Below are 21909 nucleotides of genomic sequence, written 5' to 3' on the forward strand. Positions count from 1 at the left end.
ATGTTCACCAGTGACCTCCATGCTGCTCAACCCCGGGGTTTATTCTCAGCCTTCATATCACCTGACCTGTCAGCCACATTTGAGACAGTTCACTGCTCCCTTTTCCTTGAACACTTTCTTCACTTGGCTTCCAGGCCCCCACGCTCCTGATTTTCTTCCTACCTCAGTAGCTGCTCCTTCTTGTGTCTTTTGCTGCTTCTTCCCCATATCCCTGTCCTCTGAACAATGGAGCACTCCAAGGAAAGGTCCTCCAACATTTTTTCTTCTGAATCTACACTTAGTCCCTTGGCCATCTCATCTACTTTCATGGCTTCAAATGTCATCTGTAGGTGACATACTCCCAAATCTTTATCTCTAGCCCAGACCTTTCTCTAGAACTCTAGACTCATCCAACTATTTATTCTATGTCAGTGTCTCGTAGTAGGCATCTTGCGCTTAACTTTGATCTCCCCTTTCAAGTCCACTCTTGTCCCCCTTTCCCCCAGGCTAGTCTCACTAGGCTAGCCAATGTAATTCTATTGAATAGGGCAGATCACACCATGCTTCTAGTTAAAATTCCCCAGTGACTTCTGGTCACTTTCAGAATAAAAGTCAAAGTCCTTACTGTGACTTGCCCAATTACCTCGTTGCCTTCTCTCCCTAGTGCTCACTCCGCTGTAGCCATTCTGGCCATCTAGCTGCTCCTGCTCATGTTTAAGGGTCTCCTCGTTTGCTCTTCTCTCTGTTTCCTGCAGATTGCTCATTCCCCAGATGTCTGCATGGATTGTTCCTCTGCTTTTTTTCAGGTCTTTGTTCAAACATTACCTTCTCATTTAGGCCTTCTTTGACCATCCTATTAAAATTACAGTGCTCCTTCCCACCCACCTTCCCTAATTTATCTTTAGGACACTCTGACTCCAGCCTTTTCTGTTTTATTTTACTATCTGGTTCTCTCACCCCAAGAATGCAAGTTCTATGAGGGATGGAATCTCTGTTACTTGATACATCCCTAGTGCCAAGGTCAGCACCTAGAGCCATTGTAGGTGCTCAATACATATTTGTTAAATGCATGATGATTTATCTTTCTACCTAACAACATGGCCTGCACATGATCTCCAGAAAACGAGTTTTCCAAAGATAGGGATCAGATTTGTGACTGAGGATCTGTTAGCTCTCTTTACAATGCTGAAGGGACTGCTGTAAGGCAGACTCCCGTATAGTTTTTGTTGTTGTTGTTGTTTTTACTTTGAGAGAGGGAGGGAGAGAGAGCAGGGGAGAGGGGCAGAGGCAAAGAGAGGAGAGAACCTTAAGCAGACTACATGCTCAGCTTGAGGTAGGGCTTGATCCCAAGATCCTGGAATCATGACCTGAATTGTCACAACCTGAGCCAAAATCAACCTGAGCCGGTCAACCGACTGAGCCTCTCATGTGCCCTGGCAGACTCCCATGTTTGTGTGGTGAACAGAGCATTCACTGTGAGTTCCTCACTATCCAGCCAAACCACTTACTCCCGCTCGTTCGGCTAAGCATGTGAAATTGAAATACCACAGAACGCTTTTACTATTTGTTCGTGGGTATTCTTTTTACTCAGTATCATGCAGCTTTGTTTTTCATGAAATGCCTTTTTAAAAATATGTTATTGTAAAGACGAAGCTGATAGATTACTGCAGCAAGAAAGCAGACTTCAAGATTGACATGTTATCATCTCTTGCATTTATTCTACTTTCCACTCATATTAAATAACTTTACATTTAAAATGAATAATTGCTGCCCACCACAAGACTACATCTTGCTTTCCTCAGAGGCTGTAGCAAAAAGTGAATTCTGGAAACACTGATGTGGACGGTGGCAACCTGCTCTCATGCTGAGAGTATGTTCTGCCTGCTTCTTGAGAAGCAGTGCCTAACTCAATAGGGCAAGACATAAGATTTGAATAAATCTGAGGAAATATTCGAGAACGCAAAATTTCATTTCCCAGTTCTGACACAGAAAAGGACAAACTTCTCGTAGTTATTCATCCCCCCCCATTTATTCCAATAAGAAATACAGAGAAATTTGTAAACTTTATTCGCAACGCAAAAGTTGAGATGAATAAAGCAGCTGGCAGCGGCACCTTGCCTCAGAGTCTGAGTTATAAAAATACTGGTGAGCACAATTCGCTGTATTTCATTTGGGGAATGATGAAGAGAGTCTTTTTTATAATTAAAAAACTTCACGCTTCAAAGTCATTTATCACAATACGGTCTGGAGTTCCGGAAATGTTCTGTCAGGGGTGATTTGGGTAGTTTTGGACTTGACATTTGATAGAAGTTGGGTAACCGAATATCGTAGTGGTATGTTTTCCCTGTATATACTCTGTCATTCAAGGCATAGAGTTTATCTGCAATGTCACTTCCAATTAAAACTGAAAACAGGCGGGAGATGTAACGATGCTGAGCGAAGAGCAAATATAATTTCTTTCTCCTCCAAGACACATATCGACAATCAGTCTCTGCTGTGAGGGTCACCTACGAAAACGTAAGGCCACAGAGAAGACGAAGATTAGGAAGCAAGACAAGTTCTGCCACTTCTTTTTTGCCCCAGTTTTAAATAAATTTCACTGGCTGATTTTTTAGGTTAAAAAAGTTCACTGACCCACAACATATGGTAAAAACAGAGAAAAACTACTATATATATTTATACTACATACATATGTACATATATATATATATATATATATGCACATATAATTTATAATGCAAACAATCACAATGTTGTGCCCGTTTCCAATTTAACTATTTTAAAACCTGCCTTTTACTAAAGTGAGAGCTACCTGATGTGAAAAACTAATAAAGTTGGCTAATGGTTAGAGAAGTATTTCCAAGTCAGCCCCCCAAACTGCAGACATTTAACTCTAATTGTTTCTGCAGTACAAAGCACAATGTGTTTACCTATTCTGCATATGTATATGATTTTATATTTGTATACACACATGTATGTTGCACGTATTAATCAATACACCATAATAGGTAGAATCCATTGAAATGATTACCTTTCAAAAGTACCAGACACAGTAGCAGAGTAGTGACAGTAAGGTTGCCACTTTTTTTCTCTTTTCTTTTTTGCTGGAGAATAACTGAAATCTATTAGCATTTAAAATTTTAAGCATCACTTACTTTGTAATAAGGGCAGACTTTTAAATTCTTGGTGTTTTTCTAAACCGTCAAAATGGCAGTGTTTACAGTCAAATCTCAATTAATCATATTTTAATCCCCATATATGCAGTTAAGCAGAAGAAAATTTAAGAATATCTATCATAGACTCCTTTCTGTCATACACAATGCCCATTCTTCTTTGTGTCACTGGACCTGTACAGGGACAGTCATCAGCAAGGGTCAAACAGAACCGGTAAGTCGTGTATCCTGCAAAGTACATTCCAGAGTTGGGTATAAATTATTGCTCTGTCACCTGCTGTTTTGTTTGTTTGCCTGTTTGTAAACAAACGTTGTTTGGGAGAGGCAGTGTTCACTGTGGGGCCCAGTTATCCCTTACCTGAAAAATGCCTTCCTCTGTGGGTCTCAGGGAGTCCCACTCGGGAGAATCCAGGAACTGGAAGGGGAAAATGTAATGCAGAAATTCGCCGTCAACGGTCACTCGGATCCTACCCAAACACAAAGAACATCACTTATGAGAGAAGGAGAAAGCAAGCACATGATTGGGGGCAAGTGCAGAGTGCAGTATTTCAAATCTCTCATAACCTTTTTGGCTTTTATAATTTCGTAGGATGAATCTTAAACTCATGCATGCTAGTAAGTGACAAAATCTGTAAGATTCATGGACTGATATTCCTCACACAGTTAGGATTCTGGAATATTGGTGAAATTCATCAGAAACTATGTCACGGTGTACCTTGATGACATGGGCCCATCTGTGTGCATACGTTATACTTCCAGAAAAAGTTTCAATGCGCTCAGTCAGATTTTAAATTTAGTAGAACACTGAAGAACATAAAGGAGTACTACTGTAAATGCCTCTGTAAACTAAATGTTTACACTTCTTAAAGACATGAATCATCACATTATTGTTTCCTCCCCCAAACTTTGTTTTCAAAATTTACATACAAATATAAATATAATATATATGTGTATATATATATATGTATGTATATATATATACGTATATATATATATACACATACATATATATGGTGTACCCCCTGCTTGTAAAAAGTGGACAATTCTAGAATTCTCCGAAAAACATCAATCATTATAAACCTTAAATGTTCTGTATTACCTAAAAGAGCACCCTATCAGAGACTATTTAAAGTACTTTGCATGCCAACATAAGTATTCTGTTCATTCAAGCTGGCGTCATCCTCTTCCTGACCCTCTGTGATTACCTTGGAAACAAACAGCACATGCAGACAAACCCATTTGTTCATCTTATTTCTAAGAAGAAATATTAAGGCTCTAGATTATATCCTTCTTCAAGTAAATAACAGCATGCACTCTAAATGCCTACGTATGTGTCATGGGGTTCCTCGTACCTCCCAGTGCCACATATTATCCTCTGTTGAGATGGAAAAGTGCAGCAGAAAGAAACACCAGCTAGTAACTAACAGAGGAAATAACTGAGATAGAGCAAGCAGCAAGAGTACAAACCTTCCCGAAACAAGAAGGGAGAGCTTATCAATGGAGGTTTTCCCCTGCATGGCGTAACAGTGTTCCTTTTCCAAAGTAACCACTTCAGAGCTCAGAGCAATTGTTCTGAAGACAGGCAAAGAGGTCCCCAGAGGCTGGAAAAGGGAGCTGTACAATAGCTGGAATTCGCGAGAAAAAGTTATGCTGCGAACTTGATAGGCAATGTGGACAAACTGCATGAAGCAGATGACGAACAGCACAAAATTCCAGGAAAATATGTCGGCTGCACAGACGTCGACCCAAGCCCAGACGGCAGAGCAGAGAAAACCCAAACCCAGCAAACTGAAGACGTAAAGGAGCCCAAAGAATCCACTGCCACCCATGAAACCTACTACAAATAAAATACTGGCGAGATGATAAATGGCTCCTTCGGCCTCTTCCTTCCAGGTGCTGCAGACTGGGTGCTCATCTATTAGGTTCTTCCATAAGCTTGAATTTCTTTCCATGGCGGTACTACTGTCTGGTTCACTTTTCCATTGACGTCGAATGATATCGAAGCAAGTAATTAAGTCCTTCACTTTTCCATCATCAGAGTTTCGCAAAGTCTTTAGAAAACCCGCGAAAGCCTGGGCAATGGAGTTGTAGTGATTAAGGGTTTTGTGTGTATGGATCTTGAGAAACTAAAAATCCCATGCTAGCTTCTTTAAGTTCATTTGGGCTCCTGATTTAGATCTAGTCCACAAATGTTTTGTGGTTTCCTGGACAAGAAAAAAGGAAGGATCTAATTACACAAAAATCGAGAGGTATATTTAATGAATCACCAGCATTCAAACTGACATCCTATTTTCTGTGAAGTTGGAATATTTTAAGCATGAATGCTGTCAAATGTTAAGTTTCTAGGATATAAAAATTATATATTTAGGGTTATGCTTAATAATAATAATAATAATAACAAATTATTTACAGAATTTTAGTATTTGTTAGAATTAGCTACCCACATATTTTCCTAGGAAACTAGGTGCTATAATCAACTAGTCTTCATAATAATAGCTCGGTGTACCTCAGAATCACTTATGACAGTGACTAAAAATACAGATTCTAGGCTGTTTCCAGGCATATTGAGTCAGAATCTCTGAGGGTGAGGCCTATGTGTTGGTATTTTGACAATACCCCCCACATGATTTTGATGTATCAACCCATGGCATTTCATGGCCCACCCTTTGAGGGATAACTGTTTGACAATGTTATTTTCTCTTTACAAATGAAGAATTCAAGACTCAGAGAGGTCAAGTAATTTATCCCAGGTCGCACAGTGGTTGGGGTAGAGCAGAACTTCAGCACAAAAGCCTGTATGCTGGATCCAAACATATGGCCTCTCATGAAAGATATTTTAAGTTAGGCACTGTAAGGAGCCCTGATAAAACAATAAACATAAGAAACACATGATTAGGTGTTGGATTTTAAGAGCATAATAGTAGACTATGAATATGTTTAATGAGTTAGATAAAAAATATTTGAGAAATGTACATTCAGTTCTACTTTACTGTGTTAGAGCCTGTCTCAGGTCAAAGGTTGCGTCCATGTAACTAAATAAATATTAAAATTCCTGCTAGTTACACATTTATTTACCAGATGGTCAAAAAATGTTACCGACTTGTTCCTCTGCACATATATTCTCTACCCTTTGAGCCATATGGTAAGAATGCTAATGTGTGATCTGAGTCAGGAGGGATTTAACCAGGATGATAGAGCTGTAGGATGTGCATCATTTACCACCAGGTTTCTTAACAATAAATAGTTTCGGTGTGAAGCATTCATTAGATTGAATTTTTAAGTCATAATAACATTCAGAAGCCTTGAACTTGAGTGCTATATTTAGTGTTTTTATTTTGGGGCTAGATTATCTCCAGAACACCTGTTAATGAAGTATCAGATAGCACAGATCTTGTCTCGTAGGAAAAAACAAAACAAAACACATAGATGTGAAAATGACTTAGCTGAAGTAAAAAAGGGAACAGTAAGTATGATCACCAACAGGACTGCAGATAGAAATAAAGGAGCCGCTGTTGTTGGTTTTTCATCTTGGACAGTGATTCTTTTCTCAGCAAATAACGACTTTAAGAACACTGCCAGGTGAATCATTATAAAAAGAAAAACCAACAAAACAACAAACCTATAACCTACACTGTTATTTTTACTTAAGCTACTTTCCAAGGCACTTTAAACATCCCGTGGCCCCTAATTACTGCCTCCCCCTGGCACTCTGTGAGATGATGAGGTTCGGGGCAGACCAGCACCCTGAACATGTTTAATTTCTCCTCTTTAAACACAACACAAAATTATATATACTACTCGATATTCACAACAAAGAAAACAAATTTTTAAACACAATGAGCAGTGAGAACGGCAAAATACCAGACTGCAAATGTCAGTCTCCCTGCTGTTTTACTTTTAAAATGAGGGTATTTTAAATTAATCAGTTCCTCAGGATACCAAACGTAGCCACTAAAGCCAATGTGAAAAAGCACTGCTGGCAGGGCTCTGAACTTCGGTTTGAACTTCCTTAAAAATTTATAATCCTCAACAAAAATGTTAAAATGATGCTAATAGAAAAAGGCCATGCAAAACCCTTGTGGCAATTCCGAAAGGAGCTTATGGGAATCTTGTGCCCTGAAGACCCTGACTTGGGGGATAGATTGGGCCACCTGCATTCCAGGACCGTGACCCATTATGATCACAAGCACCGCGCTTCCGGCCCTTTCCAGTGGCTCCTGTTTCCGAAAGCTGCCACCAAACCATCCTCCTATCCTTGACACTGTATCGCTCAACTCAGAGTGCTGACTTGCCCTGATTAAATTACTCCACACCCAGCCTTTCTGCACATGGTGTTTTTATTCAGTCACCAAAACAGATGTATTTTATTAGAAGAGAAAGAACTGACAGGGGCAGGTGACGGGCATGAGTGTTCCTCTGACATGTGCCAACAGTACTATAGGAACGCCGAACATGATTCATCAACCAGCTGCCTGCTTGAAAGGCCTGGAGGCCTTAAGTCATGTTTTTGGGTAAATAAACGCCGAAATGCCAGAGGGGCAAGATGGATGTCTCAGGCAAAAAAAGCCCATCTTCCCTGCAAAAGAAGCTAGCGCACGGACATACAAAATGATGGAGGCAACATTAAGTGCAAATAAACACAGTAATTCCAACCTGCCACTTTTCTGCTCTTTAAATCGTATGGCCCTGAGTTATAAAGGAACAAGGAAATTTAAAGGAAGGTACAAGGGTGCTACCTGAAATGTGACATAAGCTTGGTGCCAAATGATTAAGACTAGCTCAGAAATTGCACGTATCTGTTCAGAACTCGTACATTTATTATCTCATTGCATCACTTGTTGCCACGAGAGAAGCAGAATCTAAATCATCATGCCCTGCTTACAAATGGAAAAAGCAGGCCACAGGATTGTCTGAGTAACTGGCTTCAGGCAAAAGAGGCAGTAAGTCACAGCAGCAAGGGAGAAGACCCTCTCCACTCAGCTCCCTGCGCTCTCCACCAGGAAGTGCAGCCTTTTAAGGCTGTGAACCTGACATGAATGTGTTGGGAGACAGTGGGCTATTCCGTCAGGACGGGTTTGCCAGGAAAATAATAATTCTAACAGTGAATATTTAAGATCTTCCATATCCACTCGCACTGCTCAATCCATAATGTTTAGGGTAGAGCAAGGGAAATAGACATAGAAAGCCGCTCATGAAACAATTTGCTCTATTATTCAACATTGACTGACCGCCTCTCCTAGACTCTGAAATTCTTAAGGGGCAAAGACAAATGGTTTTGTATTTCTGATTCCTGGCATGCAATGAATGTTGATTGAATATGCTGGTTTCAAGGTGCAAGGACTCTGCCTTCTCCGTTCCTACTCTCTATCCAATTTAATGAATGTTGTAACATCTTCTGCCACCCAGGGGAAAAGAAGCAGGGAATATTTCAACATCCAAGACAGTTCAGTACAGAATCACTAAGGAATTGGGACACTACTTATTTAAATGTCTGGCACAGCTCCAGATTCATAGGGGAATCCTTTCGTCTTCCTACAAATTGAGTTCCTTTAGAGCAGCTGAATACTTAATCTGATTAAAAACAACAACTCTCATAGCTAGTGGTATTGAGTTAGTGTTGGTTGCTAGGCAACTCAGAAGATAAAAATTCCATCAATATTCTACCAATTAATTGGAAGAGGTCCTAACTTTGGCATGTGTTTCATATGCAAAATCATAATTTACTTAAAGCTGGTTTTCTCTACTTCTCCTCAAGGAGGTACATTTACTCAGGACTTATGTGCCAGACATACTTAAAAACTATCTCATTTAATCTTCACAACAAGCCCATGAGAAAGGTATTATATCTCAATCTTACAGATGAGGAAATTAAGACTTAGAGAAGGTAAGTAAATTGTTCAAGGTCACACTGCTAATATTGGTACTAAAATTCCACCCAGTTCTGCCTGATTCTGAAGCTCACAGTCTAAACCACATTTATTATTCTGCTTCCACAGCACCAGGATTTAGAAAACATAGGCATTAGTTTCCTCCTTGCCACCTAGGTGAACCCAGGCATGTTTATTCATTAGTAAAACAGGTAATATCACCTATTCTGTCTACTCTGACGGGTGCTAGAAGATTCAAATGAGAAAAATCTATATTAAAACTTCGTGGCAAATTTTAAAATAATATAGACATGGAATCATTGTACTTGTTGCTTATATTTTACAGAGCTGAGCCATTCGCAGAATATAGTTTTTAAAAACTTTCTTTCACCCAGAGGATTACAATTGAAGACAGACATACAAATGTTACTTTTGGCTGCTACCCAACTTTACATTTTAAATTCTAAATTTACTCACTCCTGCAGGGGCGATCTCTTATTCTTCTCTGTGTCCTGACCTCCTACTGCTGGTAGATGTAGTCCCATAACCAGCCCACCCTTGAGTCTTCACTCTCCCATGGCCAAGAAGCCAGTCTCTGGAAGCCAACAATAATCTTCTACCTATGATTAGTGTTTCGGGCTTCCCAGCAGGTATCCTCAAACCACTTACATCAGAATCACCTGGGTGGCCTGGTAGACTATCCCTTCCCTGGCCCCATGCCAGAATCACTGAGCTGGGAAGGACCCGGAAATACACCTTTCTAATAAGCTCCCAGTTGATTATTATGCACACTAAAGTTTATTCTACATTCTACCTTTATTCTACATTGTTCCTGAATGATTTCTGAATTATTCTTGCTTGTTTGCAGGACTTCAGCTTTGTTCATTCCTGGCTATCCTTCTATGATGATTACTCTGTGTGTTTTTGATCCCTCACTGTCTGCCCAGGGTGGTAGTCCTGGTGTTAGGGCACCATTCTGTGTCTAGTGTGTTCAGTTAGCATTATTACTTAAAAGAAAGGTTCTAGTCTTAGCTATGCCCCTAAATAGCTGTGTGACTATAATCTTTCTAGACCTGTTTCCTCATTGGTAAAATGAAAGAGTTGGACAAAATAATGTGAGGTCCCTTTTAGCTCTAAAATAACATGACTCTAGACGATAAGGAATGGGAGACTTTTTCTAGCATGAGTTAAAATACAGAGCTGAGTGGTAGAACTGAATTAAGACTGTAGATCTTAACACCAGGGTTGTGAGAGGGGCCCCACTCTCAAATTGCTTACTTAATTACTTACAGCCTGTGCTGGGGCCCAGGCACTAGCATTTTCTGATGTACAACCAGGGTGAAGAACTATCAAGGGGGTTGAGTGAGAGACACCAGAACATTCTGTGGAGCAAAGGATCTAATTTTAATTCGCTGTAAAGGCACATTTTCTCCTTCTGTGTTCTCATTTGCATGCTTTGCTCAGGTGAGGAGGCATTTTCCTTCCTCAGCACTCATCATTCCAAGAGGGCTCCAGGCTGGTGGATATTCTGCAGTAGCCTTTCCTTAACAGGGTGGCCTGAAGTGCACCTTCTAGCTCTGAATGTTTATGGCCTTTATTACCTGTCAGCATGGTTTCCATCACATGTTATATTGACCATGATATGTATTTCCTTTTTAAAGCATCATAATTTGTTTATTCTTTTAGTCAGGGTACATATTCAAGTAATTTTCTAAAAGAAGTGAACATAGTATTTTATTTTATTTATTTAAGTTTATTTATTTTGAGAGAGAGTGTGTGCACACTAACACGGGCAGGAGAGGGGCAGAGGAAGAGGGAGAGAGAATCCTAAGCAGGCTGTGCGCTGACAAGGCACAGCTCGAACTCGCAAACTGAGACAACGTGACCTAAGCTGAAATCAAGAGTTGGACGGACACTTAACTGGCTACCCAGACACCCCAAACATTTTAAAATATCAGCTTTAATGTTTGGTTATTTTATGTGTGTGTGTGTGTCTGTATGTATGTGTATATACATATATATAGAAATATAGATGGAATTTCCCTCTGTCTAGAACACAGCGAGTCCTCAATAAATGTTCATGGACTGATAAGGACAAAAAATGCTTGGGTATAAAAGCCGTGTTTGGAATACAGTTTTGGAACAAACAGGAAGCCCAGGTGAGATCTAACCAATACCTGAATCAATGATTTATTTGTTAGACTAGAAAGAACTAGAAAACTTCCTCATATTATACTATGAGGAAGAAGTGACAGGAAGAAGTGTTTCTATTGAGATAGAGGAACAAAGAAGGGTTGAAGACCCTTTGGAATTGTAAGAGATCCCAAAGTTCAGAAAGAGATTAGAGGAAAGGGGAACACGGTTTTATCCTCAAGTAACCTAATACTCTTGGTCTAGCAACATAGTTCACAGCAGAAGATAAGGGGGAAGATGGAGGGATCTTTAGCAGTTACTATTACGCAGAACAATACTTAAGAAATACTGGGGTTGGCAAGATTATCTAGAAAGTGAGTGCAGAGAGAATTGAGAGTTGAAATTAAATGCCCATGATCAGAGGGCTTAGAACTCTAGAGGTGTGCTGTCCAATACAGTAGCTGTTAGCCACACGTGGCTGGTCTGAACTGAAATGTGTCATACACATGGATTTCAAAGACTTAGAGCAAAGATAAAGAATATGTCATTAATAACTTTGATCTTGATTATATGCTGAAATGATAATGTTTTAGAAATGGTTGGTTAAATAAAACATCAAAGTTAATTTCGCCCTTGTCTTATTTTTCAATGTTGCTACTAGAAAATTTAATATTGTGGGATGCCTGTGTGGCTCAGTTGGTTAAGCATCCCACTATTGATTTTGGCTCATTTCACGATCTCATGGTTTGTGGGTATGAGACCCGCACTGGACTCTGTGCTGACAGCGTGGAGCCTGCTTGGGATTCTCTCTCCCTCTCTCTCTCTGCCCCTCTCCTGCTTGTGTGCATGCATTCTCTATCCCCATCTCTCAAAATAAATAAACACACAAACAAATAAATAAATAATAAAATTTTTTAAAAAAGAAAATTTTAAATTACATATGTGGTTCACATTATATTTCTCTTGGACAGTGCTGGTCTAGAGCCTCTCACGTAACAGAGAAAGGAAATGAAAAAGATTTGGCATGACACCGTGCAAACAGTGCATATGTATAATGTATAATATAAGTGCATAAATATGGAAGAATTATCTAAGATTAAGAACAGAGTTGATATAAATGTAAATGATATTGGCTACAATATTCATATGCTACAGTCATCAGATGTTATCCATGGCATAGATATCACCATCTGGTTTCTGCCTACATAGGTGGCCAACCCCACTATAGCTCTTGGCCTCTTTATCTTACCAAGGAAGTCGCTACTTTTCCCTCTTGCCAAGCAATTATATCACAGTTTTATTTTTCACTGGAAATCTCAGACAGATAATCTTCTAAATTTCATAGTGGAGACTGAATTGTGGCCTTCTGGATTTCATAGGGTCCATACCAGCCTTTGCTTTCATATAACATATGAGTTTCTTCATGCACCATTAGGCTCGTTAGGCTAGAGTATGCCTTTGACCTTCCATACCAATGAGAGGTTGGCTTCTCTTGAGACTTGAGAAAATTAGAAAACATGCCTACAGTCTATGCTGGACTTCTCTGCTTCTCACGTCTTATCTAAAGTCCATTGATTAACTCCATCTGCGTCTGATTTCTCACTTTATCACATAGGCAGAATTGTAAGATGGCGCTCAAGATTCCTATCTCATTGGTGCACACATGCTATAATCCTTTATCCTTGAGTGTGGCAGAACCTATGAATGAGATGGGACAGATGCTTTCTTGATTAGATAACATGATACAGTAAATGATGCTGGAATAGTCACCTGTGATTATATTAAGTTACATAAGACTGTAGAACTGGAGAGGGACTGAAAATTAGAGATACATGTTCCTACTGGCCTGGAAGAAAGCAAACACCATGTTGTGAACGGCTTATGGGAGCAACAAGACAAGGGATGGTTGGCAGGCTCTGTAAGCTGAAAGAAGTCCCCAACTAACAGTTACCAAGAAAATGGGTATGTCAGTCTTACAACTGCAAGGGGCTTAATTCTGCCAACCATCTGAAAAGCTTGGAAGAGGACCCCAGACTCTAAAGGGGAGTGCAGTGTGCCTGAAACCGGGGTTGTAGGCTTTCAGTGCCCTGAGCAGAGGATCCAGTTCAGCCATGCCTGGACTCCTGATCCACAAAACCTGTGTGATATTGAGCGCCCAGGGTAGCTCAGCTGGTTAAGCATCCAACTTTGGCTCAGGTCATGATCTTGCAGTTTGTGGGTTCGAGCCCTGCATCAGGCTCTGTGCTGACAGCTCAGAGCCTGGAGCCTACTTCGGATTCTGTCTCCCTCTCTCTCTGCCCCTCTCCCACTCGCACTGTCTCTCTCTCTCTCTCTCAAAAATAACATTAAAAAAATTAAAAAACAATAAAATAAAATCTAAAAAAAAACCAACCCAAACTGTGTGATAATGGATTTGTGGTGTTTTCAGCCGCTAGTTTGTGGTACTTTGTTACAAAACAGTAGAAAACAAAAAAACACACACACAATTATGAGTACTCACTATGCACAAGGCTTTTCATTAATCTAATAATCTACATTTTATGATGGAGTTGGAATACAGATCAACGGAGCAGAAGACACTCAATCCTGGCTAGATTTAAGTCTGGACAATCAGATAAGAACAGTAATACTTTTAAAGAATAGGGTGTGGAAAACAAGACACTGAGAGATGCCCTGGGAATTACATTTATTCACTGTGGTTCCCAGGACTATATTCTAGGTTCTCCCTTCATGGAATCAGATAGCCCCAACACTATAAAGCCTCTGGTCACAAGGGCAATTTCCAGAATCATTATGTCATTCGTTAACAGCCTCTAGAATTCCTGGAATACCACGTTTCCTTGGGTGACTTCCAGCTTCGTCAGTTCTTGGTCAACTTGAGCCATACATATGGACTTGATGTCTACAGACAGGGCGAATACTTGAGGTCTCAGACATATCTGGAGAGTCACACTCAAAAGACAGACTACACTCAGAGAGCTCTGTAATTCTTCTAATTGTGTGACTCCGCCAAGTTCAGAGGAGTTGAGCAATGGGAAATTAATGCGGTATCTAGTTGCCATCTTCTTTAACCTCATTTACTACTATTACTACTACTATCACCAGCATCTAACAGTTAACTGAACACTTACTATGTGCCAGACACATTTCTAAGAATTTTAAAATATTATGAATATTATAATTTAAAATATTTAAAATATTAAAATATTATGAATATTATGAATCCCCACGACTTTTTGAAGTGTACAGCTTTATTGTTCCCATTTTACTGATGAGAAAACTGAGGTACAGGGAAGTTAAGTAAGTTGCCTAAGGATACACAAGTGATGCAGCCCAGATTCACTCCCAGGCAGACAGATGCAAATAATGCAACCTTTCGCCCTTTTAGCCACTGTGACACACTGCTTCATGTACAGTTTGTAGTCTAAGTATCTGGACTTACTGGAACAAATCAAACATTCTTGGTTTCTCCTTTCTGTTCTAGATTCAATGAACTTACATATCTTCTTAAGAAATTACAATTTTTGAGCAACACAGATGGATGGGAAGGTGGGTCCTATGTCGAATCACTGTGTCCTATAACTGTTGATTTGAAGAAACAACAGTAAACTGATTCTTCTCACGTATGTCATTTGGTCGCTTGTAATAAACAATCCCCGGGGCGCCTGGGTGGCTCCGTCAGTTAAGCATCCGACTCTTGATATCAGCTCAGGTCATGATTTCTTGGTTTGTGAGATCAAGCCCTGCACCGAGATCCGTGCTGACAGGACAGAGCCTGCTTGGGATTCTCTCTCCCCTCTCTCTCTGCCCCTCCCCCCACTCTCACACACACGCTCTGTTTCTCAAAATAAACATTAAAACAACAACAACAACAACAATCTCCATGCTCTGCTTCAAGCTCTTCTGACTTCTCCACAGGCTAGAAATGGCATGAGCAGGCCATCCCTTTCTGAGCAGCTGCTACCAAGTCATGCAGAAGTTCACCGGAGATTCCTGATGAAAACACAAGTCGGACCCATGGATCCATGAAACAGTCTCCCCTTGATATGAATCAAAAGTAGACACTTCCCCTTCCCTTTCTTCCAAGTGACTTATATGCAACAAATGAACTCACTTTTCTTATGTTTATTTAGTTCAGGTCCTCGTGTTTCTTCCTGGCAAACATGCCTATCAAGTTCATGTGACCCAGCTAAATGGCTATGGTCATTTTTTTCTGGCTAAATAAGCAGGTGGACCACACACCAGGGTCAGTGATGTTTGAAACCAAACCACCCACTACTAGTGCGAAAAGGAGCACGTGTGCAGGGTATGGTGATTTCCTTTCAAGGTGTTTACATGGAGACAGGAGCTTTCTCTTTGACTGTGGGAGACTGTTCCCTGTTTGGTCCTGAATCCACATGCTCCTCAATCTTTCCATTTCTTCTCTTTCTTTCAGCCTTGTTATTGGCTTTATAATACTTGAAGTTATTCCAACCATAGAGGTTTCTCTTTTTGCGGCACTGCCTGTGGATAAGCGATGTGGATTATTCCCTTATTTCTGCTGCTCAGGAAATACACAAATTCTCTTGATTCTTTCAGAATGTTTGATTATTTCAAGTTTCTCTTCAATATTGAAGCTTTCCTTTTGCATGCACTATTTGACATTATGAATCAAGAGGCTTAGACATTCTTGGTATGCTAAAGGAGTGTGTTTTTTTTTGTTTTTTTGTTTTAATTTTTTTCAACGTTTATTCATTTTTGAGAGATAGAGACAGAGTGCGAGTGCGGGAGGGGCAGAGAGAGAGGGAGACACAGAATCCAAAGCAGGCTCCAGGCTCTGAACGGTCAGCACAGGGCCCGACGCGGGGCTCAAACCCACAAACTGTGAGATCATGACCTGAGCCGAAGTCAGATGCTTAACCAACTGAGCCACCCAGGCGCCCCAAGGAATGTGTTTTTATACAGAAAAGTTCACAGGTGCAAAGGAATAGCAAAACACAGGATAATGTGTGGTGAACCAAGGTAGCTGGTAGATGTTTCAGGTATATGTGTATTTGTGTTTTGTGTACTCCTACCTAGCTTAGGTCAACTGGCTATAGCTTAATGCATCCACCTGGTATTCTGGCTGAGTAAATGATGCATGAGCAAGCACAAAATGTGTGCTATGCTCACATTGTTCCCTGTGATTTCAACTGCATTGGCATTGATGCTTATTTTCAAAACAAACATAACATAATTGTGTCATCAACTTTCAAATGGCCAGGAAAATATTAGGAATATGCAATAATTCAATAAATCCCTGCCCTCCTGGAGCTTGCATTTTAGTGAAATTCAAATGTTGCTACAATTTAAGCCTACTCTAAATTATGAGATCTATCTTAAATAGCTAAAAATATCTTTGATATGCAAATAAACTTAGGCTACTTAAAACTCATTTAAAGTCAGTTGTTGCATACTAAATTTTTAAATAAATACTGTACTACATTTTAGGAGACCATCTAAAGTCCTAAAAATCAAATGCAAACAAGCTTGTTTTTTAGAATATCCACCAAAGATTGAAAACAAACAAATAGGCAAACAAACCCTAGAACATTGTTATGTGTCCCTGGAGTAGCACGTAACATATTAATTACATATGTATTAATTAATACATGATCGATATCCTTCTATTTGTATAAATGAAAATAAAGACATAGAACCATCTTAATGTCAAAGATGATGATTTCTGGATGGTGGGATACTACTTTACTTTTGTCTTTGTATATATCTGGATTGTCTTCATTCTTTATAACAATTTCATAAAACAATAAGGTGATTTTGTATTAATTTGAAAATTTTTAAATACAAAAAGCCTGAATAATTAAAACACAGGAACCCAACAACCAGAAGTAAAAAACATCACTGTCTTTTAACAAATCTTTTTTATAATAAAAAAAATTTTACAAAAAACTGAAGATCACCATGACTATTCTCAGGTACCATTCTCTACCCACTCACTCCTTATATATAATTGTGTTTACCCTTCCAGTCCATACAAAATAATTTTAAAATTGCAATTTAAAATGAAATGCAAGATTAGAAATGTATTTTATGTGTTTTTTTCCAGATCCATACTTAAATTTTTTTTCTTTTAAAAAATTTTTTTTTTTTTACTGTTTATTTTTTATTTTTGAGACAGAGACAGAGCATGAACAGGGGAGGGGCAGAGAGAGAGAGGAGACACAGAATCCGAAACGGGCTCCAGGCTCTGAGCTGTCAGAACAGAGCCCGATGTGGGGCTTGAACCCACGAACTGTGAGATCATGACCTGAGCCGAAGTTGGACACTTAACCACCCAGGGGCCCCAAATTTTTTTTCTGATGAATAATTTTAAACATATATAAAAACAGAGAAAATACTATATAATAAATCTCAATACACCCATTACTCAGATTCAACAATTATCAAGATTTTGCTACACAGAGTTTTTGAAATTAAAAGCAAAAACTGTAACTACTGTTTCATACTATAGTTTGCTCAGTCCATAAACACAACACCTACTAAGGGAGACAGGGAAAATGACGATTAATTGTGCTCATACTATGTGCCAGGCACTAGGTCTTCCATTTACTGACCCTTTAAGGAGTCACAAAAACTGTGCAACTTTAGTTTTATCAGCATTGCTGGGAGTGAAAAATGAGGCTCAGAGCAATGAAGATTTTTGCATAGGCTCAACCAGTTGATTGTCTTTCTAGAACCCATTTCATAGTGTGTATAACAGTCACCAGAGATTATGATTCTGTTGAAGAACACAAAATGAGAATATCTCACTTTGGGTCTGTGTGAATCAATCCCTGTATTCTTTGGGTTGGAGGAGGATCCAGCATTGATGCAGGGGCTTTAAGTCAGCAACTTTTGGTTTTTTATTTAATTTTTAAAAATACCTGTTAAAACTTTTACTTTAAGACATTTTCCTATAACTACTTAGATAAAAGAGAGAAACATTTCCCCTTTTCCTTTAAAAAGTCAAATTAATGATTCAATATACTCTTGTAAACTCTTACTCTCTATAGCTCATAATCACTGTTGACCAACAACCACAATTGGGAAAAACAATTTCAACTGCAGTTTGCAGGCTTGCAGATCTATCATGGAGATTTCCAAAGCAGTTTTGAAACTTCTTGCCTGCCATGTTGCTTATGTGTTGTTACACTCATACATCACAGCAAACACTTCATAACCATCCCAACCATTCTTGAGCTTGACTATTTTAAGATAAGCAGATGTGAATGCTCCAGTGGGTCAATGCTATTAGTCAGTCTTGCCTTACTTAAGAAGCATAAGAGTTTGGTTTTCCATGACACATTTTTATTTAATGGCATAGAATGTCACCATTTAGAAGCACAGGATGCACAATGATTCAGCTATTTTGAGACACTGTGGAGACTGCAGAAACCAAGTATCCAGTGCCTCCCAGTATGTGTATAAAATTTTAGGATAGAAAACTGTCTTACTCTAGATTGCGATTTGTATTTGTATCCTAAACTCTCCAGTTTTGAGGGAAGGAAGCCTTAAAGATCATCTGGGATCAGCCAGACCTCTTCATTTTGCACATGTGGAAAGAGAGCCAATTTCTGTTTTATTTATGTCTTCTTTCATGTGGTCCTTGTTTGGTTTTCTTTTGCCACAAAGAACAATGCCAAGTTACTGTAGTGTACTGGCACACAAGGGACATGAGCATGCACCAGTCCCTGGTAACAGAAAAGAAAACAGCCACCACCAAACCTTAATATAAGCAGAGACCAAGAATTTTTCAAGGCTGCCATAAGATGCAATTGCTCTGTCCAAGCTTACAAATTCAAAATACCTAACTACAAGAGTTAGAATAAAAAGTCCGGAAAGGAGACTTCCCATTCTTGCCGCTGACTAAATAAATCAAATTATGTTCAAAAGTGGGCTTCTAATTCTACTTTTCCATTTATTATTCACATGTAGAACTTTTTCAGTTTTTGCAAATGTCTTCTGGCTAAAACCAAAAAAAATTTTTTTTTTTTTTTTGCCATAGTCCCATTACTGTGCCTTTAATCTTTTTCTAAAATACAGACCCTCAAAATGTATTATACCTCTGTAAACGACCTTGGTGGTGGGGTAATTTAGTGGTTTTGTCCCCCCCCCTTTTTTTTTTTTTTTGCAAGGAGAATCCCCAAATAGAGAAAACAGGTCAGCGTGACCTTTGATGAGGCAGCTCTCCAGTGTTCCCAATTCAGTGTGAAAACACTGACCCTAGTCGGGCCCTTTGCAGACGAGGGACAGGAACTCTCTACCGCTGCACGACTTCCCCAAGGTGAAGCCTAAGACGGTCAGGGATCCCCTTGGACCAGCTTTTCTCCCTCGGAAATGCGGTCTCTTTCCTTGGGCTCCAAGGTGCCTGGGGCAAGAGTGGGACCAACAGAAGATCCGGGGGAGAGACTCGCCCCCAGGGCAGACGACAGGAGTTCCCAGGGGCCGGCGCGCGCGGAGCCCGCAGCAGCGGACCCTCAGCCGGCGGAGCTGCGAGCGGCGCCGCCCGAACTCCCGGGCTCGAATTGGCTTGAGCGGGGCCGAGCGCGGAGGGGCGGCGCGGAACACAGCGCGGCGAAGCAAAAGCGCTCCCGGGGGTCGGCGGCCACACAGCCCACACCCCGGGGCGGGGCCGGGGTGGAAGCCGCGCCAGCAAACTTGCAGCGAAGCGCGAAAGGTGCGATGGTGCGGACAGCTCCCGGGAGGCGGCAGCCGACGCGCCCCGTGGCTCCACTCCTTACCTTTCCTTCCCCGGCCCTGCGCCGAGCTCCGGCCTTGCGCCCTCAGAAGTTTCCCAGCCGAGCACGCTGGGCCCGGCTGGCCGGCGCCGAAGCCCCGAGCGCCCGGCTGGCGCGCTCCTCGCCGCCCACCCGGCCGCCGCCGCCCGCCCCGCGCCGGGACGCACAGTGACCGCAGCCCATTCCGGTGCGGCGCGGCGGCGCGGGCGGGGGCCGGGCACGGGCGCGCGCCCCGGGGCGCAGGGGGAGGGCGGGGGCGGCGGCGGCCGGCGCGCTGGGGCCGGGGCGCCCGAGCTTCCCGGGAGCAGGCGGCGCGGCCACCAGCTTGTAGGACTGCCGATAGACCGGGCGGCAGCTGCGGACCAAAGTTTGCAAAGACGGGTTTCCCCAAGTGGACACTGATCACGGTTAGAAAATAAGCCTAGCATTCGCTGTTCTACTAGGCAGAGAGCGTTGGAATTGATGACTAGGATGAAAAGCAACTCTTTGTGTGCCCTCTCCTTCCCGCACGCCCCACCCCCACACCACAAACAAGAGATAAATGACCACAGTGGGGATGGAAATTTGGAGTGTATAGGACAAAGAAAGGTTAATTTCTTTTTTTAGAATTAAGTTTGTTTTGGGGCGCCTGGGTTAAGCTTCGGACTTGGGCTCAGGTCATGATCTCACGCACTCAGGTGATGATCTCACGGGTTTGTGGGTTCGTGCCCTGCATCAGGCTCTGTGCTGACAGCTCAGAGCCTGGAGCCTGCTTCAGATTCTGTGTCTCCCTCTCTCTCTCTGCGCCCTCCCTGCTGTGAGCTCTCTCTGTCTCTCTCAAAAGTAAATAACATCAAAAAAAATTTTTTTTAAATAAAAAATAAAATTAAGTTTATTTTGAGAGAGAGATTGCAAGTTGAGGAGGGCCAGAGAGAGAGGGTGAGCCACAGTCCTGAGAAGGCTCTGTGCTATCACATGTCAGGGCAGAGCCCAACCCTCATCTGACTGAGCCACCCAGGAGCTAGGGAAGGTTAGCTTCTTGATTCAAATCAGTGGGCTTCTCAAAAAAAGCAAATGGGTGAAAAGCATAGACAACCATAGAAGGAGCAATTTAAAAATACAAATGATTTTAAAAAAAGTTCAAATCAGTATTAAACCAAATGCATACAATTTAAGGCAAAGCTCAAATGTATTTTTCCTCCTATGAAATTAGTGAAGTTTTGTTTTGTGTCGTGATCAAACCATAGGGTGGTCCGTGAGGGGCCAGCCAAACACATAACTTACATAGGGATTTCTGGTCCCTTCCTTCGGCACCCTCACTTGCCCTTCGTATAACCACGATGGGGACAGTCATTCCAGAAACAAACATTTGCTGAATAATCAATGTCTCTTTCTGTCCCCAGAATAACTGCAAAAGTAGTTAATATAAACTGTAAAATTAACCTCCTTTAACTGTGCTGAAACTGAGGGTAAAAAAAAAAAAAAAGCCATATTCCTACGCACTATACATAGTTAGAAAGCAGTCCACTGCTATGTCTTTGCTCTTACCTTCATTCTAGAGATTTACTCAGAAATGTTGAAATAGTTGGAACTGGATCTAGTCCAAGATTTCAAATATGTTTATGTATTTGAAATATGGCCAGGGAAGTGAGAAGGTCACAAGTTTACCAGATGTACTCTGGGCTTAGACTTCACTTCTTATTTAGTGTTGCACATCACATTTTTTAAGGATTATGTTCAATTTAAAAACTCAGAAGCAGCAAGGATGTGCTTGTATGACAGATGCTACGGTGGCCCCATGATTCCCGTACCTAATGGTTTCACACCTTTGTGGGATCCCCTCCTTTTGAGTGCAGTTGGGACCTGTGACTCGCTTATAAACAATAAGTATAGCACAGGTGATGGATGTCACTCCTGTGACTCATTTACGTTACAAAAGACTCTAAGTAGAGACTGCCATCTCTGGCTTGATGGAATAAGTGGCCTTGTTGGGGAAGTCCATGTAGCAGGAACTGTAAGTGG

At 41.0% G+C, this 21909-nt stretch overlaps 1 protein-coding gene across 1 annotated transcript; it reads right to left on the reverse strand.

The window, feature by feature from the left end:
* Nucleotides 1-1692: 1692 nt before the first annotated feature.
* Nucleotides 1693-19943, reverse strand: POPDC3 (popeye domain containing 3). Its single transcript, XM_042937371.1, has 4 exons — nucleotides 19912-19943; nucleotides 4620-5356; nucleotides 3511-3619; nucleotides 1693-2486 (listed from the first exon to the last, which is right to left on the reverse strand). Exons 2-4 carry the CDS (start codon nucleotides 5102-5104, stop codon nucleotides 2205-2207), a joined length of 876 nt encoding a protein of 291 aa, XP_042793305.1. The 5' UTR covers nucleotides 5105-5356; nucleotides 19912-19943; the 3' UTR covers nucleotides 1693-2204.
* Nucleotides 19944-21909: the final 1966 nt, after the last annotated feature.

Source organism: Panthera leo, chromosome B2 (assembly GCF_018350215.1).
Source record: "Panthera leo isolate Ple1 chromosome B2, P.leo_Ple1_pat1.1, whole genome shotgun sequence".
Lineage (NCBI taxonomy): Eukaryota > Metazoa > Chordata > Mammalia > Carnivora > Felidae > Panthera > Panthera leo.